At 52.0% G+C, this 25,547-nt stretch overlaps 1 protein-coding gene across 3 annotated transcripts in view; it reads right to left on the bottom strand.

The window, feature by feature from the left end:
- Positions 1-25,273, bottom strand: part of LOC311513856 (alpha-2-macroglobulin-like protein 1) — a 54,092-nt gene extending 28,819 nt beyond the window's left edge. For 2 of the 3 annotated variants that reach the window (XM_084615994.1, XM_084615995.1), the window contains exons 1-11: positions 24,942-25,273; positions 23,739-23,928; positions 22,882-23,044; positions 22,363-22,415; positions 21,296-21,316; positions 20,316-20,469; positions 18,295-18,379; positions 17,901-18,024; positions 16,677-16,791; positions 15,624-15,733; positions 196-360 (exon numbers count right to left, since the gene is read on the bottom strand). In XM_084615994.1, the coding sequence (XP_084472120.1) occupies positions 196-360; positions 15,624-15,733; positions 16,677-16,791; positions 17,901-18,024; positions 18,295-18,379; positions 20,316-20,469; positions 21,296-21,316; positions 22,363-22,415; positions 22,882-23,044; positions 23,739-23,928; positions 24,942-25,012 (1,251 nt within the window). In that variant the 5' untranslated portion in view covers positions 25,013-25,273. Of the gene's footprint in view, positions 1-195; positions 361-15,623; positions 15,734-16,676; positions 16,792-17,900; positions 18,025-18,294; positions 18,380-20,315; positions 20,470-21,295; positions 21,317-22,362; positions 22,416-22,881; positions 23,045-23,738; positions 23,929-24,941 lie in introns of those variants that run through there. The other variant, XM_084615996.1, reaches the window with a different exon arrangement.
- Positions 25,274-25,547: the final 274 nt, after the last annotated feature.

Below are 25,547 nucleotides of genomic sequence, written 5' to 3'. Positions count from 1 at the left end.
CACCGTCTGGCCTGGCTATTCAGCCTGCAGGCTCTTCGGGCAGGGCCGTTTGCTACGCTGAGTGTGTGCAGCGGCCAGCACCATGGGGCCCAGATCCTGGCTGCTCCTTAGGCACTACCCTAATAAACATCACAGACACAATAACAGAGGCTGGAGTGCAGGGGCCACACTGGGGCTCGGAGGCCCGTCGCTTACCTTCAGAGTGATGCTCCCGGTCCAGCCAGAGGTGTCCAGCTCGAAGGAGGCTCTGCCAGACTCGTCCGTCAGGAAGATCTGGGCCTTATTCTTATCTCCATAGCTAACAAAGAGCTGCAGCTTCTCATTCTTCAGCGCAGAGCCATCTGCTGCCTTCAGAAGCATCTGAGCCAGGAGAGAAAGGGGGAGATGCACCATTCAAGGGAGCAAACTCCTGGGAGAGTGTTGCCACAGTGTTTTCCCCAGGAATTGAAATTGGGAGGGGTGTTCGAATTTACTGGGCAGGGGGGGAGTGTCAGGGCCGATGAGGGGTGAGACCGTGAGGATGAAGGTGGGCTGTATGGCACCATAGTAAAAACGGGAAAATGTTTCATGACCATTTTATTAGATTAAATTAAAGTTGGCCACTCAAGCCTTCTATGAAGCTCTACATCTACATCCTTCTTGGTTTCTTGTTATAATTTTGCACAACTCTGTTAACGAACTTCTTGAATGCAATGCGTTCCTCTTTGGTGGTTTCTCGTGTGTCTGGTACTTCCATTCCTTCAACTGATATGCTCATTAGATCATTCACATGATCAGGCACAAGGCGACTTCTTTCAAAACACAAAATTCTATTCAACAAGGCAAAAGAACGCTCAACTGTAGCTGTTGTGACTGGGAGTAGCAAGAGATGAATTTCTACTTCTTTCATCCCAGGAAACATAGCACAAAGATCGGGTCGAGCCACTAGTTATGATAAAAAGGAAGTTGAAGTCATACTTCATACATACATAGTTGAAGTCATAGTTGAAGTCGTAGTTGAAGTCATAGTTGAAGTCGTATTCGTCATACGATATTCCACTGTGTGTTCAAATTCTCTAATCTGTCCTGAGCGCATGGCAGCCCCATTGCCGGCAGTGCCTCACTCCACTCAACTGTAGGTGTTTTATAGGACAGGGATCTGTAAAAGCTACATAGGGGTTGAGTAGAATCTAGAAGTCGCTGTTGTAGATTTTTAAGAATCAAGTCTATGTACTTTTTTGATTGTCTTAACAAACACTTCTTGTCCTCTTAACTTAAGGATTCAATATAAATGCCTTCATTAGTCAACTTCTGGACTGACGTCTTTGCTTCTTCCAGTACGTTTTCAATGGATAGCTCTCTGATTGATCCAAATGTAGCTTCTATTGCTGGACAAAGATCTACTACTGTTGTAGCAGATGCCTGGATGGCATTGTTTAATGACCCAAGTAGTTTCAACAGTAGACTTACAAGAGAGAGAATCGCAATAGTCTTCTATTAACGTAGTAGCAAAAGTAATCCACCAGCGTCATTGATGGATCCACCCCATCTTGGTAGATACTTTCCAAAGACAGTACTAACGGCTGGAGTAGTTTTAAGACAACAGCCAAGGATCGCTCATGAGAAAGCCAGCGAGTTTTCCTAAGTTGGACTAATTTGAACTTCAGTCCCAGTGTATCTTCTATATTTTCCAAGATATTCAGTCTTTTTGGACTCTTGCTGAAAAAAGAATATTATGAAGACATAAAATTTTTAGCTTTTTAAATGTCTTTTGAAGAGTCTTCAGCTCGTACTAGCGCTATTTGGAGTAGATGGCCTCTGCAGTGTGTTTAGGAGAGATTAAGGTTACACTTTTCTCTGAGCAAAGCTTGTACTCCCCCATGTCTTCCAGAGAAGTTTGCAGCTCCATCAAATGCACAAGCAGCCATCTCTTTGGGGTCCAATTGACAAGCATTTAACTCTTCTAAGATGTGGGTTGTCACACATGCAGCCGACGTGTCTTCTATAACTTGAACATCTAGAAATGCATCTACTGGCCTACCCCTGACATCAAGATAACGTACACAATGACTTAATACTTGATGACCATTTGCATTGGTGCATTTGTCAGCCATGTATGCAAATTTTTTGAATGTGATGAGAGAGTTCTTCACTTTTTCAACTGTTGAGTCTTTCACTGTTGCACCGCATGCTTCTAGCCAGTCAGTTGAGTTTCTTGCAGAAAGATAGTGAGCATTTGCTGGTCTTGTTCGGAACCAGTGTTCAACTTCAGGATGAACAAGTAACAATGCACTTAACATTGGCCTCCAGTTTGTAGTGTGTGGTATCTCTTGCTTAAATAGAAAGTAGGATGCCACAGCCATGTTTGTTCGCATGAACTGTGTTGTATCTCCAGCATTCTTAACAGCCTCATTAAGTACTTCTAATATTGGCTTTGAAAGGGGGCTTATAAGGCTTTCTGCATGTTGATGCACTCCAGAGACCTGGTGTTTTGCAGCCTTTTCATGTCGTTTGTCAGCATTGGCTTTGCTGATCGGTCTGACAAGCCCAGCTCCTCCACTTTTACCAACTGTAGCATTGGGAAGCTTTCCTTCTTCATAAGCTTCTTTGCAAGAGGTGCACCAGTAGCCATCTTTTGTAACTTCAATAAATGGGAACAATTTGACTGACAAACATAGGGAACTGCCTTTAGGTTTTGGAGACACTGTTTCTTCAGTACGTAGCTGTATTTGTGCTTCGGGCTGGTCGGATGTAGATACACCACTTGAACCTTCAGATGACATGTTGATATATTCTTGGTTCTTGATGTGTTCTTCACCTTTTTTTTTTGAGGCCTTTGAGTGGAAAAATTGTTGCATTATTTTTTGCCTTTTCATTTTCACTTTGACCTGCAACATATAAAAGAGATATGAATAAATTAAATGTTTTGTTAGGATAATGCAAATTTAACATAAGGATAATGCAAAATACACCAAAACACGTAACAGTTCTAGATTTCTAAAGCAAATATAATTTCTTTTAAAAAAATATTTAATTTAAATTGACTTTTGAAAAGTAAACCATCATGGGATAAGAGGGAAGTCCTCTCATGGTTCAGCAACTGGTTAAAAGATGGGAAACAAAGGGTAGGAATAAATTATCCATTTTCAGAATGGAGAGAGATAAATAGTGGTATCCCTGAGGGGTCGGTACGGGGACCATTACGGTTCAACATATTCATAAATGATCTGGAAAAATGGGTAAACAGTGAGGTGGCAAAATTTGCAGATGATACAAAACTATTCAAGATCATTAAGTCCAAAGCAGACTGCGAAGAGCTACAAAAGGATCTCAAAAAACTGGGTGACTGGGCAACAAAATGGCAGATGAAATTCACTGTTGATAAATTCAAAGTAATGCACATTGGAAAACACAATCCCAATTGTACATATAAAATGATGGGGTCTAAATTAGCTGTTAACACTCAAGAAAGAGATGTTGGAGTCATTGTGGATAGTTCTCTGAAAACATCCACTCAATGTGCAGCGGCAGTCAACACAGCAAACAGAATGTTGGGAATCATTAAGAAAGGGATAGATAATAAGACAGAAAATATCATATTGCCTCTATATAAATCCATGGTACGCGCACACCTTGAATACTGTGTGCAGATCTGGTCACCCCATCCCAAAAAGGATATATTGGAATTGGAAAAGGTACAGAGATGGGCAACTAAAATGATTAGGGGATGAAACAGGAGGAGAGATTAAAATGACTAGGAATTTTCAGCTTACAAAAGAGACGACTAAGGGGGGATATGATAGAGGTCTAGAAAATCTTGACTGGTGTGAAGAAAGTGAATAAGGAAATGTTATTTAATCCTTCACATAACACAAGAACTAGCAGTCACCCAATTGCATTAATAGGCAGCAGGTTTAAAAAAAACAAAAGGAAGTACTTCTTCACACAAGATAAAGTCAACCCATGAAACTCTTTGCCAGGGGATGCTGTGAAGACCAAAACTATAAGAGGATTAAAAAAAGAACTAGATAAATTCTGGAGAATAGGTTCATCAGTGGCTATTAGCCAGAATGGGGAGGGATGCAACACCATGCTCTGAGTGTCCCTAGCATCTTTGCCAGAAGCTGAGAGTGGGCAACAGGGAATGGATCACTTGATGATTACCTGTTCTGTTCATTCCCTCTGGGGCACCTGGCCTTGACCACTGTCGGAAGACAGGATACTGGCCTATATGGACCATTGGTCTGACCCAGTATGGCCGTTCTTATGTAAAAATTAATTATAATAATAAAAATGCTTAGTACAGAAACTCCCCAACATAATGGCCTCTCAAGATAGCAACAATGTGAGAAAACAATAATGCGTTTTAAAAATCTTGGTCTACTAGGAAACAGATTTATGTAAGTTTCCATTCCCTGTCACAAATCTGGCATTCTGGAGCAAAGTCACTAAAATATAGCCCAGCAAACAAATGTTTATTTAACGTGCCCCTCACTTTCCCCTCCACCGCACCCCACTCACCAGTGTTGTCCTTGGTCAGTGGAGACTCAGAGTTCAGAGGTGCTTTCACGTGAGTTCACCTCCCAGTTGGGGGGCAAGAAGGCACCTTGCTCGTTCCTCCAGCTGCTCACTATTCGCTCTGGCCGCTGTTGTTCATTGTGCCACCGTTCACTCCATCGCTCTGTTGCCAATGGCCCTGCACCGTCACCTTCTGCTGCCACTTGCCGCTGTGACCTCTGAGAGTGGGTCTCTTGAGGTTCCCTCAGCTCTCAGTGATTTCAGCCGAGCTCTCAGAGGGGGAACCTCACGGCTAGTGCAGGCTGGGCTGTCTCTTCCACAGAAACACTGTCCCCACCGCAGGTCTGAGCACGTAGACCTGATTCTCAGTGATTTCAGCTGTAGTGATCACTTAACAGAACAAAAGACTCTCTATGGAGCCTAATCAGCTCTGTCTTTAAACAGTGGAGAGGGGCAGGTCAACTAGTAGTTGTGACTCAGGCAGATCATCAAGCAAAACACCTGTCCCCACCCTCTCTCTCGATGCCCTCAGTCAGCAGAGGCTCAGGACAGTTCTACTGCCCTTTACTCCGACAATAAGAACAACAACATTTCATCCCCCCCTCTCCCATTCAAGTGATTTGTAACCCAACCCCAGCCAAAATCTATCACTTGGGCAACACCGCTCTGTTTGCTGGATACCTAGGTAGATTAGGTGTGAATGTAAATACAATCTGGTCCTGAAGCCTTTTCCCCTCCCAGCCCCCAGCTCATCACTAGCTGTCAAGGAGAGCTCATTTAGACTTTGCTTACAAATCATAATTTGAAATTATTAGGTTGGCCAACATCGCCGAAATGAATGCACTGACATTGTCATAAAAAACAACAGCTGGTCAAGGAAGCTAGTCTATGTTTATACTTTTCAAATCCATTATAGTTTTTCAGATACACGTATTTTATCATGCACTGTATATGCTTTTAAAGTGTGTATTAATGTTTCAATTGCAATTCAAATTTCCAAACAATCACTAAATTGGCAACACTGCATGTAACTAGTTCACAAAACTGGGGCGGGAGGGGGGTTGGGGAAATTCAAGGGGGGTGTAGGGAAATCCCTGGTGTTGCCCACTAGGGGCTAAAGAGCTGGATGGCGGCAGAAAGGGACAATGCAATCCAACACTGAGACGCACTGGGAAAGCCCAGGGCTGGGATGGGGTGTTGGGGGTGAGGACTGAGGGGCATTAGCAGATCTGGGAAGAAGTTGGAGCAGGACTGGAATAGCTGGGGGTGCTGGGGTGAGCACTGAGGGGTAACAGGTTGTCTGACCCCTTGACTGAGCCCTCCCTTGGGATGTGGGATTCTGCAGTCCAGCTGCCCCCAGGCCTGAAACCAGGGCCTCAGATCATAGAATATCAGGGTTGGAAGGGACCTCAGGAGGTCATCTAGTCCAACCCCCTGCTCAAAGCAGGACCAATCCCCAATTAAATCATCCCAGCCAGGACTTTGTCAAGCCTGACCTTACATCTCCCAGCCCCCTTGCTTTGTTTACACACATTGCCTCTGAGTCCCATCTGGGCTATGGCCATGCTGGGCTTTAAGATTAACCCCTTACAGACAATGTGGTAGGCAAGCAAGGAACTCGGGGTTAACAAAGGAATTTATGAACCACAGTCACTGAGATGGCTCAAGAGTTACAGATCTTTGCCAAAGAACAAACGTCCTGATGAGCACCCTTGTCTAGTCTGATTTCATCCTGCCTCTGACTCTGGGATTTGTCAACAGTTGAGGCTGGGCAGAATCCCTCCTGCCTTGTCGGTCTCCAGCCAGTCCTTCTGCCATGTGGTGATGGTCAGCACGGCTGAACAGAGCAGCACCCCTTCTTAAGTATAGCCTCTCTGGACCTTTCTGCTGTGTGCTCAGCTGGAAAACTCCTTCCCCCTCCCCCAGACGTGCTCATCCCACCTGCAGGCCCTTGTGTAGAAATAACATTGTTCTCTGGGGGTGGGCCGGTAGTTGAGAGACAATCAATACTGATGGCAGTAGATTGCCATCTTGAGATCTTCTCCATGATAGTCCTTCAACAAAGTGTCACACACCTTTTCTAGGCTGGGCACCTGTCGGGAATGCAATATGATAATCTGCCTTGGGTAAATTTAGGCATGTGCACAACACATCATACAGTGGGAAGGTACTTACCCGTTAGTAACTAGAGTTTTTCAAGATGTGGTGTCTATATGTGCTCCACTTCTGGTGTGCATATGCCCTGTGCACTGGAGATCTGAAAGCATTAGCCACCAGTGTCCACTGGTTGTGCCTGCACCCTGCATGCCTCCCTTGGGAGCTGAGATCTAAGACATAACTAGTAAGCTGTGGTGCACTAGTCCTTTGGGAGCAGCAGGCCTGGTAATTCTGTGAGTGCCCAGTGGAGAAGGGGCCGGACACTATAGGGGATGCTCAGAGGACTGGGGGCTATTACTCCCAGACCCTTTCCAGCAGCACTATCACCTGGCCAGGTGTTCACCATTTTGTAGTTGTTCATTTGACTTCTCCTTCCTAAGTGACATCTTTATCATATGGATCCACGGGAAGGAGGCCCTTGAAGAATTCCACCTGGATTTCAACAATTTCCATCCCACCATCAACATCAGACTGGACCAGTCCACACAAGGGATCCACTTCCTGGACACTACAGTGCAAATAAGCAATGGTAACAAACACCACCCTATACCGGAAACCTACTGATCGCTATACTTGCCTCCAGCTTCCATCCAGGACACATCATACGATCCATTGTCTACAGCCAAGCCCTAAGATACAACCGCATTTGCTGCAACCCCTCAGACAGAGACAAACACCTACAAGATCTCTATCAAGCATTCTTAAAACTACAATACCCACCTGGGGAAGTGAGGAAACAGATTGACAGAGCGAGACAGGTATCCAGAAGTCACGTACTACAGGACAGGCCCAACAAGGAAAATAACAGAACACCCCTGGCCATCACATACAGCCCCCAGCTAAAACCTCTCCAGCACATCATCAACGATCTACAACCTATTCTGGAAAACGATCCCTCACTCTCACAGACCTTGGGAGGCAGGCCAGTCCTCACTTACAGACAGCCCCATAACCTGAAGCAAACTTTCACCAGCAACTACACCCCACACCACAGAAACACTAACCGAGGAACCAATCCCTGTAACAAACCCCCTTGCCTTCTCTGTCCCTATATCTACTCTAGCGACACCATCACAGGACCCAACCACACAAGCCACATCATCAAGGACTCATTCACCTGCACATCTACTAATGTTATATATGCCATCACATGCCAGCAATGCCCCTCTGCCATGTACATTGGTCAAACCAGACAGTCTCTACGTAAAAGAATAAATGGACACAAAACAAAAGCCAGTAGGAGAACACGTCAATCTCCGTGGACATTCTATAACAGGTTTAAAAGTAGACATACTTCAACAAATGACACAATGAAGATGACTGGATGTGGAAGCTGTGGTATGTACATGATCCTGGAGGGGGCACCTGGTAAGAGTTTTCTCTGCATGAAATGCCGTCTGATAGAGCTGATGGAGGAAAAGATCAGAGGTTTGGAGATGCAGGTGGAAAGTCTGGTAGAGTTTAGGAAGGGGTTTGAGCAGATTATGGAGCAAAGACATGAGGTATCTGAAGGGAAAAGCTCAGACTTGCAGATGGAAGCAGGACTGGGGAATTCTGAGGGGAGACTGGGTGAGGAAAGTGGTCAGTGGAAGCATGTGACTAAAAGAACTAGGCAGAGGAAAAGACGGGCTAGTGAAGGAGAAATAGAGCTTCAGAATAGGTTTGCAGAGTTGGAAAATGAAGAAGGGGCTCAGCAGGTAGTCACTGAAGGTGATAGGGCAAGGAAGAAGAGAAGAGCAGTTAGTCCTATAGGAAAAGGGGAAGAGTTAATGGAGATTACACCAAATATGAGCCCCAGGAGGATACAGGATGGGTTAAAAAGGATTACAAGGGAGAATGGGAATGGAAAGAACTTGCAGCCAGAGGGAACAGGGGATAGACTGGAGAATAGCACCGTCACTAGGAAAAGGCAGGTCTATGTGATTGGGGACTCTTTACTGAGAAGAATAGATAGGCCTGTAACCAGAGCTGATCCAGAAAATAGGAGGGTGTGCTGTCTTCCAGGTGCTAAGATACGGGATGTAGACCTGAGGTTGAAAAGGATTCTAAAGGGAGTGGGAAAGAATCCCCTAATTATCCTTCATGTGGGAACAAATGATACGGCTAGATTCTCGCTGGAAAGTATTAAGGGAGACTATGCTAGGCTGGGGAGGACGCTTAAGGAAATTGAGGCTCAGGTGATCTTTAGTGGGATTCTGCCTGTTCCTAGAGAAGGGCAACAAAGGTGTGACAAGATTATGACTATCAATAGATGGCTTAGGCAGTGGTGCTATAAGGAGGGCTTTGGGATGTATGGCCATTGGGAGGCATTCATGGATAGAGGACAGTTCTCTCGGGATGGACTTCATCTGAGTAGGGAAGGAAATAGACTTCTAGGATGGAGGCTGGCACAACTGATTAAGAGAGCTTTAAACTAGGAATTTGGGGGAGATGGTTGGGAGATGTCCAGGTAATCTCCACGCCAGAATTTAGCATAGAGTGGAAAGAAAATTAAGTAAGAGTGGATACAGCTGTAGGTAGGAGGAAGGGCAGTGTAGATACAAGTCTAATAGGTTATACTGGTAGTAAAATAACCGTGCCTAATAGGGTACAGAATGTGAGTGAGGCCAAACAGCAAAAATTAAGATGTTTGTACACTAATGCAAGGAGCCTAGGTAACAAAATGGAGGAACTAGAGTTACTGGTGCAGGAAGTGAAACCAGATATTATAGGTATAACAGAGACCTGGTGGAATAGTAGTCATGACTGGGCTACAGGTATTGAAGGGTATGTGCTGTTTAGGAAAGACCGAAATAAAGGTAAAGGTGGTGGAGTAGCATTGTATATCAATGATGAGATAGAATGTAAAGAAATAAGAAGCGATGAAATGGATATGACTGAGTCTGTCTGGGCAACAATTAAATTGGGGAAGAAAACTATTAGAGCCTCCCCTGGGATAGTGCTTGGGGTGTGCTATAGACCACCGGGATCTAATTTGGATATGGATAGAGCCCTTTTTAATGTTTTTAATAAAGTAAATACTAATGGAAACTGTGTGATCATGGGAGACTTTAACTTCCCAGATATAGACTGGAGGACGAGTGCTAGTAATAATAATAGGGCTCAGATTTTCCTAGATGCGATAGCTGATGGATTCCTTCAGCAAGTAGTTGCTGAACCGACTAGAGGGGATGCCATTTTAGATTTGGTCTTGGTGAGTAATGAGGACCTCATAGAGGAAATGGTTGTAGGGGATAATCTTGGCTCAAGTGATCATGAGCTAATTCAGTTCAAACTGAATGGAAGGATTAACAAAAATAAATCTGCAACTAGGGTTTTTGATTTCAAAAGGGCTGACTTTCAAAAATTAAGGAAATTAGTTAGGGAAGTGGATTGGACTGAAGAATTTATGGGTTTAAAGGTAGAGGAGGCCTGGGATTATTTTAAATTAAAGCTGCAGAAGCTATCGGAAGCCTGCATCCCAAGAAAGGGGAAAAAATTCATAGGCAGGAGTTGTAGACCAAGCTGGATGAGCAAGCATCTTAGAGAGGTAATTAAGAAAAAGCAGAAAGCATATAGGGAGTGGAAGAAGGGAGGGATCAGTAAGGAAAGCTACCTTATTGAGGTCAGAATATGTAGGGATAAAGTGAGACAGGCTAAAAGTCAAGTAGAGTTGGACCTTGCAAAGGGAATTAAAACCAATAGTAAAAGGTTCTATAGTCATATAAATAGGAAGAAAACAAAGAAAGAAGAAGTGGGACCGCTAAAAACTGAGGATGGAGTGGAGGTCAAGGATAATCTAGGCATGGCCCAATATCTAAACAAATACTTTGCCTCAGTCTTTAATAAGACTAAAGAGGATCTTAGGGATAATGGTAGCATGATAAATGGGAATGAGGATATGGAGGTAGACATCACCATATCGGAGGTAGAAGCGAAACTCAAACAGCTTAATGGGACTAAATCGGGGGGCCCAGATAATCTTCATCCAAGAATATTAAAAGAATTGGCACAAGAAATTGCAAGCCCATTAGCAAGAATTTTTAATGAATCTGTAAACTCAGGGGTTGTACCGTATGATTGGAGAATTGCTAACATAGTTCCTATTTTTAAGAAAGGGAAAAAAAGTGATCCAAGTAATTATAGGCCTGTTAGTTTGACATCTGTAGTATGCAAGGTCTTGGAAAAAATTTTGAAGGAGAAGGTAGTTAAGGACATTGAAGTCAATGGTAAATGGGACAAAATACAACATGGTTTTACAAAAGGTAGATCGTGTCAAACCAACCTGATCTCCTTCTTTGAGAGAGTAACAGATTTTTTAGATAAAGGAAACGCAGTGGATCTAATTTACTTAGATTTTAGTAAGGCGTTTGATACTGTGCCACATGGGGAATTATTAGTTAAATTGGATAAGATGGGCATCAATAGGAAAATTGAAAGGTGGATAGGGAATTGGTTAAAGGGGAGACTACAACGGGTCCTACTGAAAGGTGAACTGTCAAGTTGGAGGGAGATTACCAGTGGAGTTCCTCAAGGATCAGTTTTGGGACCAATCTTATTTAATCTTTTTATTACTGAACTGGGCACAAAAAGTGGGAGTGTGCTAATAAAGTTTGCAGATGATACAAAGCTGGGAGGTATTGCTAATTTAGAGAAGGACAGGGATACCCTACAGGAGGATCTGGATGACCTTGTAAACTGGAGTAATAGGAATAGGATGAAATTTAATAGTGAGAAGTGTAAGGTCATGCATTTAGGGATTAATAACAAGAATTTTAGTTATAAGCTAGGGACGCATCAACTAGAAGTAACGGAGGAGGAAAAGGACCTTGAAGTATTGGTTGATCATAGGATGACTATGAGCTGCCAATGTGATATGGCTGTGAAAAAAGCTAATGTCGTCTTGGGATGCATCAGGAGAGGTATTTCCAGTAGGGATAAGGAGGTTTTAGTACCGTTATATAAGGCACTGGTGAGACCTCACCTGGAATACTGTGTGCAGTTCTGGTCTCCCATGTTTAAGAAGGATGAATTCAAACTGGAACAGGTACAGAGAAGGGCTACTAGGATGATCCGAGGAATGGAAAACTTGTCTTATGAAAGGAGACTCAGGGAGCTTGGCTTGTTTAGCCTAACTAAAAGAAGGTTGAGGGGAGATATGATTGCTCTCTATAAATATATCAGAGGGATAAATACCAGAGAGGGAGAGGAATTATTTAAACTCAGTACCAATGTGGACACAAGAACAAATGGATATAAACTGGCCACTAGGAAATTTAGATTAGAAATTAGACGAAGGTTTCTAACCATCAGAGGAGTGAAGTTTTGGAATAGCCTTCCGAGGGAAGTAGTGGGGGCAAAAGATCTATCTTGCTTTAAGATTAAACTCGATAAGTTTATGGAGGAGATGGTATGATGGGATAACATGGTTTTGGTAATTAAATATTCATGGTAAATAGGCCCAATGGCCTGTGATGGGTTTTTAGATGGGGTAAGATCCAAGTTACCCGGGAAAGAATTTTCTGTAGTATCTGGCTGATGAATCTTGCCCATATGCTCAGGGTTTAGCTGATCGCCATATTTGGGGTCGGGAAGGAATTTTCCTCCAGGGCAGATTGGAAGGCCCTGGAGGTTTTTCGCCTTCCTCTGTAGCATGGGGCACGGGTCACTTGCTGGAGGATTCTCTGCTCCTTGAGGTCTTCAAACTACAATTTGAGGACTTCAATAGCACAGATATAGGTGTAAGGTCTTTTTTAGGAGTGGTGGGTGAAATTCTGTGGCCTGCATTGTGCAGGAGGTCAGACTAGATGATCATAATGGTCCCTTCTGACCTAAATATCTATGAATCTATAAAAAACTTCAAAAACAGACTTCAAAGAGAAACTGCAGAACTACAATTCATTTGCAAATTTAACACCATTAATTTGGGCTTGAATAGGGACTGGGAGTGGCTGGCTCACAACAAAAGCAACTTCCCCTCTCTTAGTATTGACATCTCCTCATCAATTATTGGGAGTGGACCACATCCACCCTGACTGAACTGGCCCTGTCAACACTGGTTCTCCACTTGTGAGGTAACTCCCTTCTCTTCATGTGTCTGTATAATAATGCCTGCATCCGTCATTTTCACTCCATGCATCTGAAGAAGTGGGGTTTTTACTCATGAAAGCTTATGCCCAAATAAATCTGTTAGCCTTTAAGGTGCCACCGGACTCCTTTTTGTTTTCCTAAGCATAGTACCTCACACTAGTCTTTAACTAATTTCATCTTGTTGATTTCAGAACAATTCACTAATTTGTCAGAGTCATTATGAATTCTAATCCTGTCCTCCAAAGTGCTCGCAACCCCTCCCTGCTTGGGGTCATCCACATATTTTATAAGCGCACTCTCTATTCCATTATCCAAGTCTTTAATGAAAATACTGAGTAGTACCGGACCCAGGACTGACCCCGTGGGACCACACTGGACACGTCTTCCCAGACTGGAGCAAACTATTGAGAACTACCCCTTGAGTATGGGGGTTTCAACCAGTTGTGCATCAACCTTGCAGTAATTTCATTTAGACCAGTGATTTTCAACCAGGGGGACAGGGGATCCTGGGGGGCTGTGAGCAGGTTTCAGAGGGTCCAACAAACAGGGCCAGTGTTAGACATGCTGCGGCCCAGGGCAGAGGGCTGAAACCCCACCGCGTGGGGCAATTGTCCTGCTTCCTATCCCTTCACACCGGCCCTGACATTTATATGCAGAAAACCAGTTGTTGTGGCAGAGGGGGGCTGTGGAGTTTTTACAACATGTTTAGGGAGAGGCTCAGAAAGAAAAAGGTTGCGAACCCCAATGTAGACCACATTTCCCTACTTTGCTTACGAGGATGTCAAAAGCCTTACTACAAACAGGATATATCGCGTCTACTGCTTCCCCCCAGCCACTAGGCCAGCTAGACGTGGCTTTTCTAACTGGGGCCTTTAAAATCTCCCCTATTGCTCCCCAGGGAGCCAAAAAGGGGCGTCTGGGAGTTCAGAAACGGTCCAATCACCTGGTGCTGTGCCTGTCAGTGCGGGACGCGAAACGAGATTCAGCACTGCCAGCAGCAGCGCTGAAGGACCCGTGCGATGGATGCTGAGTGCAGGAAATGGGACGTCCGGGCCACAGGTGCGGGTAGCAGAGGCGCTGAGGAGAGCGGCACCTGGCGCAACGAAGGCGAGAGCTCTGGTGGCAATGGGTCGGTGCGGAAAACAGTGGTGCCGACTGCACCCACAGCAGCAATGACTGTGCCGGAAGCAGTGGTGCTGAGCGGCCACCCCCAAGAGAAATCATCTCTGGGCTTCAAGGGATGAGACAGCAGTGGAACCAAGGACTCAGGACTCCTTCTCTTTGGGCGCCAGAGGGACCAGGGATTGGTCTCGAGCTGCCCTTCTTAAGTGACAAAGAAAGAGGTGACTTAGCAGGCACCTGGGGAGGAGAGCTACTCCCATGCTCCTTGGCAGGATGGTGTCCATCACACTTGAGGTCGCTAACCGGGGCAGGCACAGCCTTAGAGGTGGAAGAGATGGCTGCTAGGGTACTTTTTACTCAAGGATGAATTGGTCCAAGGAGAATTCTGCATCTCTTTAGGGACTGAGCCTGGCCTCCTAGACTTCTGCATGAGAAATACTTTCAGTCTAGTCTCCCTGGATTTCACAGCCCATTTTGGGAGGGCTCTGAAGTCCCTGCACTGCTCTCTAATGTGTGTCTGTGTATCCAAACAATACAGACACACATTACAGTGTCCCTCGTTCCAGGCATGGCAGACCCACATGAGGAACATAATTTAAATCCTGGGGACTAAACCCCCCTGTACTTGGAGAAGACAGCAATTGCTCACCTCACAGCCCTACCCCCCGGTACCAGGATTCATAGACTCCAAGGCCAGAAGGGACCATTGTGATCATCCAGTCTGACCTCCTGCATAGCACAGGCCAGAGAACTGCCCCAAAATAATTCCCAGAGCCGATCTGTTAGAACAACATCCCGTCTTCATTTACTAATGGTCAGGGATGGAGAATCCATCAAGAACCACAGTAAATTGTTGGTTAATTACCCTCACTATAAAAAATTTACACCATATTTCCAGTTTGAATTTGTCAAGCTTCAACTTCCAGCCATTGGATTGTGTTCGACCTTTCTCTGCTAGATTGGATATATGTTCCCCGATATTTACAAATTGCAATCAAGTCACCCTTTAACCTTCTCTCTCTTAAGCTAAATATATTGAGCTCTTTGTCTCTCACTGTAAGGCATCTTGTCTAATCCTTTAACCATTCCTGGGGCTCTTCTCCGAACCCTTTTCAATTTATCAATATCCTTGTTGAATTGTGGGCACCGGAACTGGACACAATGTTCCAGCATCAGTTGCACCCCTGCCAAATACAGAGTATCCTACTCGAGAGTCCCCCGTTTATCCATCCCAGAATCGCATTAGCTCTTTTGGCCACAGCGTCGCACTGGGAGCTCATGGTCAGCTGATTATCCACCACAACCCCCACATCTTTTTCAGAGTCCCTGCTTCCCAGGCTAGACTCCCCCGCCCTGTAAGTATGGCCGACATTCTTTGCTCCGGGGAGAGGGCATCTAAGACTCAAATCCTCCCTAAAACTGGAGAGTTCAGCTTACCACTATCTCCAGTAAAAATTATTAACTATCAAAAATTGCTATTTTCAAAACGTAAAGAGAAAAACTTCAGTGGAGCAGGAGACCGGACACTGCTGCTGGCTCTGTCTCACAGCCAGAGGCCCTGAGAAGGAACTGAGGGTTGGCTGGTTGCTTAACCCCCATTGTGCCCTCGGTAAGAGGGGGCTTGAGGACATGGAGAGCACAGCTAAAGCATTCTGATCTCCAGTGCATGGGGAGCATGTGCACCAGAAGTGCAGCACATCTGGCAAACAGTCAGTGTAAATGGAGGTTACAGTTTGGTTCAGACATATTCCACTCTGTCACACTGGTAATCCTGTTACCTTGCCAGTGTAGGGGATTCCAGCCTTGTAGGTAGCGTCAGCGTCCTCAAAGGTCACCGTAGCGATTTCAGACACGATATCGCAGTGCTTGGTTGCGTTGAGCTCCACCCCTAGCAGGAGAGGGAGGGACGATAGGACGAAGGTGCCGGGAGCAACACCAGAATTCAGGCTACGTCCCAGATTAATCTCCATAACAATACGTGCAGCCGTTCTACCCCCTCTCGCTATCGACTGGAGGATGTGATCTTGATGGAGAATTTGGGAAGTTTGGCGGGGGTCAGAGAAGGATTTTTCTGGGGAATCTGGAAACTAGAAAATTTAGATCCACCTTCCCATGGGGCTTAATCCCAAACCAGCCACTTGACATTTGCCAGCAGGCTCTCCTGCGCTGCGGCCCTTTCCCCAGCAGAGCGCTCTTTACTGAACGGCCCCAGAGCTGACCCCGCACACAGGCCTCTCGGCACAGTGCCTGCCCCCAGAAAGGGCCGTTTTCAGAAGTGCCCAGTGACCCGTTGCCATTCTGGAGCCGCTCTGCTCCAGCCACTTCGCCATCGCTGATGTCAGCACCCAAGGGTAACACTGTAGCCACCCCACAAGTTAGTTTTCAGCCAAATGGGTGTCAACCGCTCTGGAAATCAGGATTCTTCTGGGTTAAATATGGAGTTATCTGGGGTCATTAATAAGCAATTAGCACTTGCAGTTTTGAACGCTAAGTGCTAATGTCACTGAGGCCGTGACTCAGGACCCAGCGACACAGGCTGGACCTTCACTCCACTCTGCCAGCTCAGTCCAAAGCCAGAGGCCTCTCGCGGGAGGCTGTTTAGTCTTTGCATGAATGTACCCAGGTCTAAACTCCTCATGAGGGATCAATCCAGAGATGGGCTGAACCAGAACCCCAGATCCAACCCGCAAACACTACCTCCTGGGCTCATCTCTAAAGCAGCTGGGGTACAAACGACATTACCACATGTGCAAGTGAGACCCCTCTGCCCCTGGGGGTTTACTGCTGGGGGCTGCCTGGGGGCGTGCATGTGTGCTTGATTTCAGTCCCACCTGTCCCCTCCTCCATGAGAGAGGCCTTGGCCTGGAGGCTCCTCTTGTAGCCAGAGTGGGTCAGGTTGAAGGGAGCCGTCCCCACCTCTCTGGAAAAGCAGCCGTTGCTCTCAGTCTGGAGGGAGAGAATCACGGCCCATTAGCAGCAGCTCTGCAGCAGGCCCTGCAGGTGTCAGCTCAGCAGGTCTCTAATCGGGCTTGGCCTGGTGAGCGCTTGGACGGGAGACACTCAAAGAAAACCTGGGTGCTGAAGTCAGCAGCAGGGGGCGCTCACACCTTGGAGTCGGCCCTGACACCGGTATCCCAGCGCAGCGCTAGGGGGCGCTGTGCAGCTGGAGCTGCTGTGGATGGATGAGACGTAAAACAGAGGCCCTGGTCACTTGTGACCATCCCCTGGTGCTTGTCCCCCATCGTCGTGTTAACGCTGGATAATTCCAATTGGTCCCCCAACCCCGCAGGACTGAGAGCATTCGGGGAGATCTGTGTCTTTACAGTGCCCCCGCCTAACGAGAGCTGCTGATGAGGAAGGGAGGCCCCGTAACCTGGGACACTGGCCTAGGTCTGGAGAGACCGGGGGGCAAGTCCCTGCTCTGCCACAGACTGCCTGCAAGTCCCTCTGAGTACGGCTCCAGCAGAAACATCCTGCGGCACCGAGTCTCAGAGCCCAGCTGCGGGGCTAAAACCAGCAGGTCGACGTTTGGGTCCAGGCTCTAGCCCCGGGAGGGGGGAGGGTCTCGGAGCCCAGGCTGCAGCCGAGCATCTACACTGTTACTTTAGCCCTGTGGCACAAGCCCCAGGCAGCAGAGCTGTGCTCAGAGACACTGCCGCAGGGTTTTTCCTGCGCAGACGGACGCCGAGCATCTCCGTGCCTCAGTTCCCCATCTGTACAATGGGGACAGGAGCCTGCCCCGCCTCCCGGGGCTAGGAGGGTCAGTGAGGCACTGAGATATTATGGTGAAGGGGTCGGGGGCGGGGGGCGCATAAGTCTGGGCCATAAGTCTGTCTGCTGCACAGCGGCCGTCCCCACCCCCCGACCTGCCAGACGGGGACCCTGACGGATCCAGGGCCTGATTCGCCTGCACTGACACCAGCTTTACAATGTCACCAACATCATCAAGGCAGATCACAGCGCCCCCTCTGGCCAGTGTAAGAAAAACATGGAGAGGAGTCTCCTCCAGCAGCATGCCATGTACCTCCCCTCCCCCCATCCGGAGTCGCACTCACCTGGCCAGTGAGCTTCATGCACTCAGTTAGCCCCAGATAGAAACGGTACCACGGATATGAATGTTGTTTCTCCCAACACAGGCTGGCCTGGACCCTCCCCAGGACGGGCTTCCCGTAGCTGTATCTGTTTAGCAGAGGGGAAGGAGAAGGTAAATAGGAGGGGAGGAGGCCAATGCCCCTGCCATGGGGGGCTCCCTGCTGGGGTGGGGCTGGTCATGTGGGTGGGAGGGAAAGCCCCAAGGTGCCCTGCCTGGCCATGAGCATGGGGCAGAGCGGGGCGCAGGCAGGGAAGGGGCAGGTCTGATCCTGGCCTGGGGGCGGTGGGGACAGAGTCAGGCCCAGGGCGGGACCAGCCCCCCCTTTATCGGCCTGGCAGCGCTGCTTTCAGACTCACCGGCCACACACTCGCAGCAGGATCGTCTCATCCAGCACCGTTACCACGGGGGGCAGCTCGAGGATCACTTCGAACTTGGGCAGCACTGGGGGGCAGAGAGGGACGGGGTGAAACTTACCCGCAGCCCCGGCCTTGGAGCTTCTACCCGGGTCTTGCAGCCCCCAACCAACCTGCTGGCAGGGCTGGGAAGGGGAAGGGCCCGGAAATGGAGCAGGGCTGGGAAGAGGCTTCAGCAGGAGCCTCAGCCGGCAGGACTCTTTTCAACCCCTCTTGACAATAAAGCTGAAAAACAGCCTCTGTTGCCCCGGCCTGGTTCCCAAAGGGCAGGGGCAGTGCCAGGAATGACATGGGCTTGGCAGCTGGCGTTTGGGCCAGAGACCACGGGGGGCTGAGAGCGAGGACGTGCCAGGGTCTGTGCGGGGCTGAGAGCGGGGACGCGCCAGGGTCCACGTGGGGCTGAGAGCGGGGACGCGCCAGGGTCCACGTGGGGCTGAGACCATGGGGGCCCAGTGGACAGGGGTGTTTCTTCTGGCTGATGAGGTCCCGGCTGTTCCCCTCCAGGAGCTGGTGTTCGGCTGGGACCTTGCCCCCTGCCAGGCACCACCAGGCAGCCTGGATAGACAGGGCCAAATTCACACCGGGGTTTAGCCCAGAGGAGCCGGGGGGCTGCTCCATGGCACTTTGTCCCTCAGGGTCTGGGCCGTCCTGGGGCACTGATAGGAGCTGGCTGGGCGGCTCCAAGGCCCAGAAGCCCCAGGAGGGGAGCGTATATCGGGGCTGGGTGAATGTGCAGCGCTGGCATGGGCCAGTGAAGGAGGGAATGTGTTTGTGGGGTGCCGCATTTTTTCCTCCTCCTCAGGGGATGGGGGATTGGCCAGTAGGGGAAGGAGGGAAGTATTGTGGAGGATCAGGGGCAGGGTATCTAAGGTGAGGGTGGGAGTAGGAGGCAGTTGGGGGGCTCAGGAAGGGTGTGTGGGAGAGTGGGGGTGGGAGGCAGTTGGGGGGGTCAGGGGCAGGTGTCTGGGGCGAGGGTGGGGGTGGGTGGCAGCTATTTCAAGGGAGACATCAGAGCTCTTCTCTCCCCCTCCCCCGCAGGAGCCAGAGGAGATTTTGGCGGGGGCGGGGATGGAGAGGGGGCCGCAGACATTTCCCTCCCTCTCCCAGCAACACCCACTCTGCGTAGGGTGTGTATGTGTGAAGAGCCCCTTATGGCGTTGGGGGGCACAGGGTTGATGTGGGTGGGTGCTGGGCTGGGGCTGGGTATAGGTGGGGCTGGGGGCACAGGGCAAATGTGGGTGGGTTGCTCGGCTGGGGCAGGGCAGAGGTGGGGCTGGGGGGCACAGGGCAAATGTGGGTGGGTGCTCGGCTGGGGCTGGGCAGAGGTGGGGTTGGGGGCACAGGGCAGATGTAGATGGGTGCTGAGGTGGGGCTGGGGGGATAGAGTTAGATGCTGCGGGGTTGATGAGAAGCTGGAAGCTCCATCCCATCCGGCAGCCAGGGAGCTCCAGCAGCAGGAGCCAGGATCAGATCCCTCGATAACGTTGGTGACACGGTAACTGCCCCCATCCACCTCCCACAGACACTGCGGGGAGGTGGGGGCTGGGGGGAGTTGCAGAAATCCAAAGTCAGACCAAAAACAGGAAACAGTCATGGTTCTGACTGATGATGTTGGCGTGTCTGGGGCTGGCCATACTGAAATCCCCAGCTCTGTATCTCCCCAGCGGCGCTGACCTGAGGCCTCCCCAGAGGCCCTAGAGCAGAGTGGGGTGGGGCAGGGCCTGGGCAGGGCAGGGAGGCTGAATTCCCCTTGCTCAGTGTCCTGTTGCGAGAGGATTGGGCAAGGCGTGGCTGAGGCCCAGGAGAGCTTGGAGCTGCCTGGGCCAGTCCCAGGGCTCTGAGCTCCCAGGGACCCTCTGATAGGGACCCACGGATACCTCGCCCCAGGGAGACTCATGAATCCCCCTCCACCCCCACATGCCAGACCCGCAGCCTTGGTCGCTGCTCTGGGCTCCACTGCTCACCGTATTCCTCCACGCTGAACGAGTGCCTCGTCCCCTGTGCCTGGATGGCGTACGTCCCCAGGGCCGGCTCTGCAGACAGCGGGAGGGACAGATCCACGATGCCCTGCTGCGGAGTCACATCTCGCCACTGGGCGATGCGGTTCCCGCTGGGATCCTGGCACACGGACAAGCCCTGCTCAGCAGCTGCCCCCACACACGGCTCATCCCTGGCAGCCCCCGAGTGCCTCGTGCTGCCGACAGGGCTGGATCGATGGCTGGGGGCTCAAATCCTACTCCTTAGCCTGGAGCAGACACCTCCGGGCAGCCGCTGGGCAAGGGGGCCCTGCCAGCACCCCTCAGCCCTGACCCGAGGGCACCACCTGTGGGTCTCAAGGAACGCCCCATCTCCAGCCTGGATGAAGCCCAGGGAACACGCCGTAGGGACCATTTCCATCTCTGTGCTAGGCCTCTGTGGGTATGTTCCCTGTCCCCCACTCCCCACACAGCCCCCACAAGCCTCCACCCCTCCCCGCTGCCCCTGCAGCTCCCAGAGACCCTCCTCCTCCCCTGCCCTTCCCCCATTCAGTCTCCCACGGGACCTCCCCACTGAGTTCCCCACTGGCCTGATCAAGTCACCACCTGACCCGGAGTTCGGGGGCTGGGAACATTCGGGGTGAGCGGCTCAGGCAGGGATCCCAGCCAGGCCCAAACCCACCTGCCTCCCAGACAGGCAGCCCCAGAGGCTGCAATGGTGGGGTGGGGAGGACGTAACCCGATGGCACAAATGTCCCCTCCCTGCCCCCCATGTGGTCCAGCCCAGAAACACCCTGTGCTCTGGGATGCTTTGCACCCCCACAGCGGGGCAGAGAGGTCTAGAGCTGGATTGCTGGACACTGTGGTCACAGCCCAGACTCCTCTGGGATCCCCATGACTGAACACCCCTGGGTGCCCTCAGATGAGCCAGACAGGAAGAGGAGGAGGCTGGAGAGGCACAGACTGACCTGCAGAGTCACCAGGGGCAGCTGCAAAGCAAACAGACAGGAGATGGCTGGTTAGAGGGACAGGAAACACCCCCCCCCCCCGCCCAGGGCTCTGCCTGTGACCTCCCCAGGGCCGGGGTGTCTCTGAGGCCAGGGGGGATCATGCAGACAGCAGCGGGGTGACCGAGAGAGCAGGGACCGGAAGGGGAGCCCACAGCCCTGCCCACACTGGGACCATGAGGCTGGCGCCTCGCACCTCCTCTCCCTGCAGTGGCGGATGCAGGGCAATGGGTGGCTGGTCTGTGCGTGGAGGAGCAGGGCGAGAGGCTGGGGTCTCTGCCAATGGGCAGTCGAAGGGCCGGGGGTCTGTGTTGCAGCCAGTGGCCGGGCGAGATGGCTGGGAGGGGAGCTGTCAATTTGTATTTCCACACTGGGCCCGATTCTGCCACCTCACTCAGAGTGCCCAGCGCGGTTAGGCTGAAAGGTGCTAATGACTGTCATCCTGGGGGTGGGGGGCTGGCATCCACAGCCAATCACAGACTTCACTAAAGCCAGGGGGTGCCCAGTGCCCTCATTCAGGCTCCATGCCATGTGCAATCACCCCTCTCTGCGTAGTAAAGAGACTGCAAACAACAGAGGCGACTGCCCAAGGCACTAGGCCCCAAGGGGCGGGTCCGCACTGCTGTTTTCAGCCGGCCAGCACAAGCCCTGCTATTGCAAGTCTGTTAACCTGCCCTGGGAGACTCGCCCCCAGCAGCAGTGAAGACCGGGGTGGCGGCTGAGGCGTTCCCAGGATACCGGAGATCCCGGTGTTTCCAGGAATGGCGAGGGCCCTCCCCGCTGGCGTGACCTCCCACACGCGGTGTGTGTGAGTTCACGCCAGCAGGGGCGGAGCAGTGTGCTCTTCCAAAGGGCGCCCGCCATCCAGTACCAGACATAAGCATGTCCTGGACGGGGCAAACCACCCCGGAAGAGGACTGTCTGATTTCAAACTGGATGAATGGCCTGCCTGGTGTAAACATACCTAAGATGTTCAGTGCACCAGGGCCCTGTTACCCTGCCCCCCGGCCCCTGCCCCCCGCTCTCACCTTCCTGGGACTGGGAATGAAGTCTTTGTCCAAACTGACGATTCGAAACTTCACTGGAAAGGAGCAGAGGCAGAGGTGGGATCAGCCCCGGCTTGGTTTGTCTGAGTGAATTCCCAGCTGGGGAAGGTGCCAGCCGGACGCCCGGGCACTGACGGCCTCTGTGAACCCGCAGAATGGGCACAGCCCGGGCAGTGCAGCGCCAGCTTCCCCACGCTGCCCTCTGCCAATGACCACGGCCCTGCCCTGCGCGGCTGGAGGCTGCCGGGGGGCCGATCGGTGTCCCTGCCGCGTCTGTGCCATCACCATGGACGGGCTGAGACCCCCCACTTGGTTCCATACAGGCCCCCAAACAGGCCTCAGGCTTTGGGCCTCTCGCCCCCTGGGACCGGGTGCAGACAGGCCTAGAAGTGAGAGACCCGTGTCCCTCGCGAGGCCCCCAGCCCGACCCCAGGGCCCAGGAGTCCGTCCCAAGGGGCTGGGGCCCCAGGACTCTCCCTCCAGCAGCTCCTGCCCTCTCACCTGTCTGTCCCGGCTTGTAGACGGCCTTGTCCGTCTGCACCAAGGTCCCGGACTCCAGTGCCTGCAGCAGCACTTTCTTCCGCTCAGAGAAGTGCAGGGCGTCTCCCCGGATCGAGACGTGCAGCTCCGCCGCTTCCTGCCGCCCCCCGGATGGGGCTGGCACCTGCACATGGGGAACCCCAGCAAGGCCACAGCGGCTGGTAACGGGCCGGTCGTGGTGCAGACCCGCTATCGCGTGGGCAGGGGGGCCGTGGTGTTTGGGAGTCCCTGTTCCAGCCCCCCAAAACACAGGAACCCCCTCCCCAGCCTGGGGCCCTGAACGGGAGGGAGCATGAACCTGGGGCGCTCGATGGAGTTGGAAGCCAGGGCGCTCTCTGTACCCCCCACCCCATCCCCACTCCCTCCTGCCTGTCGCTGCTGAGGGATGGTCTCGAGTTCTGCGGCTACAGCTGCCCAGTGAGTGACCAGCTCCATGCCCAGGGCCAGTCCCCGAGCCCTGCTGTGCCCGGGCCCTGAGGCTGGGCGGGGGCTGCAGACCCGGGGCTGACGGGCTCCGTGCCCATGGCCAGTCCCCGAGCCCTGCTGTGCCCGGGCCCTGAGGCTGGGCGGGGGCTGCAGACCCGGGGCTGACGGGCTCCGTGCCCATGGCCAGTCCCCGAGCCCTGCTGTGCCCGGGCCCTGAGGCTGGGCGGGGGCTGCAGACCCGGGGCTGACGGGCTCCATGCCCATGGCCAGTCCCCGAGCCCTGCTGTGCCCGGGCCCTGAGGCTGGGCGGGGGCTGCAGACCCGGGGCTGACGGGCTCCGTGCCCATGGCCAGTGCCCGGGGCCGTGCCCATGGCTGCGGGCGGGGGCTCACCTGGAAGCGCACGTTCTCGTGCAGACGGGGCTCCTGGACCTCTCTCTCCAGCAGGGGGATAGCGCTGGGCCCATCCCCCCTCTCCAGCCGGACGCTCACCCGGACGGTCTCGTTGAGGTCGCTGAGATGAACTGACACCGTCCCCGAGTGCGGGTGGTAGAGCACGGCTGGGCTCACCACCACATAGCGCCTGGGGAGGGGAACGCACCATGGGCAGTGCGGGAGGGGACAGCCCAGAGCCTCCCCCAGGGCCGGGCGTGACTCCCGATTCCTGAGTGTCCCTCCTGCTGGGGACAGGCCTGGGTCGACGGGGCTGGAGCTGGTTCGTTTCTCTAACCACAGGGCAGGGGCAGGGCAAGGCCCCCCGCTGCATCCCCTGCCCCAGCCTGCCTCCCGCGGAGCTGGAGGGGCCTCAGGGGTACAGAGAGGGGCTCAGTTCCCGTCCATCCCCGTCCTCTCGGCTGCTCGGTCTCCCCAGAAGGGGGCGGCTAGTGGTGCTGAGAGTGAGCAGAGACCCCTGTGCACGGCGTGGGCGGTGGGGGGGGCTGATTAGTCTGGGGCTGGACTGAGCACCTGAGCCCTTTGCAGCCAGTAACCGGCTTAGACACAACGCCACCCCAGACCACTCTGCACCCCGGGGCCTCCGCCTGCTCTCACAGGGACCCTTTGGCGTTTGCACTTTCGGGGCACTCCCAGGTTCTGGCTGAGATGTTCGTTTAACACACTGCGTTCATCGGTAATTAGTTTTCTATTTCACTGGGGCCTAGAGACCCATCCCAGCCTGGCCCCCTGCACTGGGGCTGGACAGACCCGCAGGCAGAGACAGAGACAGGCTGTGGCCTGAGGAGGTGACAGGCTGAAGGAGCAGGCGGCCACAGAGGATTATCACCTCATGGTACAGAGCCTAGCTGAGGCTCAGAGGGTTGGGGTCGGGCTGGGGGCGCACAGGGCGTCTGTAGCAGAGCCGGGCACTGAACCCAGCTCTCCTGCGCCCCAAGACTCTGTCTTAACCAGAGCCAACCTCCCCCGGCGCTGGGAGGCGCAGGACCAGGGGTCCCAGGAGGGACCCAGCATCGGGGTCTGAATTCCCAGGGAAGAACAAAACTGTCCCATCAGTTTCGGATCGAACAGCCCCCTCATCAGTGCCCTTGGCTGCTTCTAATCTCCCCCGCACCACCCACCGCGCAGACAGACAGGGCTTACGGCTCTGCAGACGTCCCAGCTGTGAGGTGCAGAAGGAGCAGCAGGCAGGCCGGGGTTACTGGGGCCCCCATTCCTGGGGTGCAGGCAGACGGGCAGGCGCAAGGGGACACACACGTCAGCCGCCTCTGGGTCCTTCTTCCTCCCTCTCTCCCCGGCTCTGTGCTGGAGACCAGCCTGCTCTGCTCTGATATAGACTCTGGAGCCAGAATTTCACTTTGATCCAGGGTAAACAAGGGTCGTGTCAGGTCTTGGGCTGGGGGACGCAGCCAGGACACTATTTACTCACCACCGCCAGCTTCCGGATTTGAGGCTCTGACAGGTTGTTGCAACTTGAGTTAGAGGATCATAGAATATCAGGATTGGAAGGGACCTCAGGAGATCATCTAGTCCAACCCCCTGCTCAAAGCAGGACCAATCCCCAATTTTATTTTTTTTTTGCCCTAGATCCCTAAATGGCCCCCTCAAGGACTGAACTCACAACCCTGGGTTTAGTAGGCCCATGCTCAAACCACTGAGCTATCCCTCCCCCCAAGGTTCAGGTGGGCCAGGAGGCCCCTTGCATTGGTTACAGGGCAGGGGATAGGACCCCTCTGGGGGTTGATGGTG

This window comes from Lepidochelys olivacea, assembly GCF_965140295.1.
Source record: "Lepidochelys olivacea isolate rLepOli2 genome assembly, chromosome: 27".
In the NCBI taxonomy this organism is placed as follows: domain Eukaryota; kingdom Metazoa; phylum Chordata; order Testudines; family Cheloniidae; genus Lepidochelys; species Lepidochelys olivacea.
The sequence above is the reverse complement of the archived record's forward strand: the minus strand, read 5'-3'. Positions and strand labels throughout refer to the sequence as shown.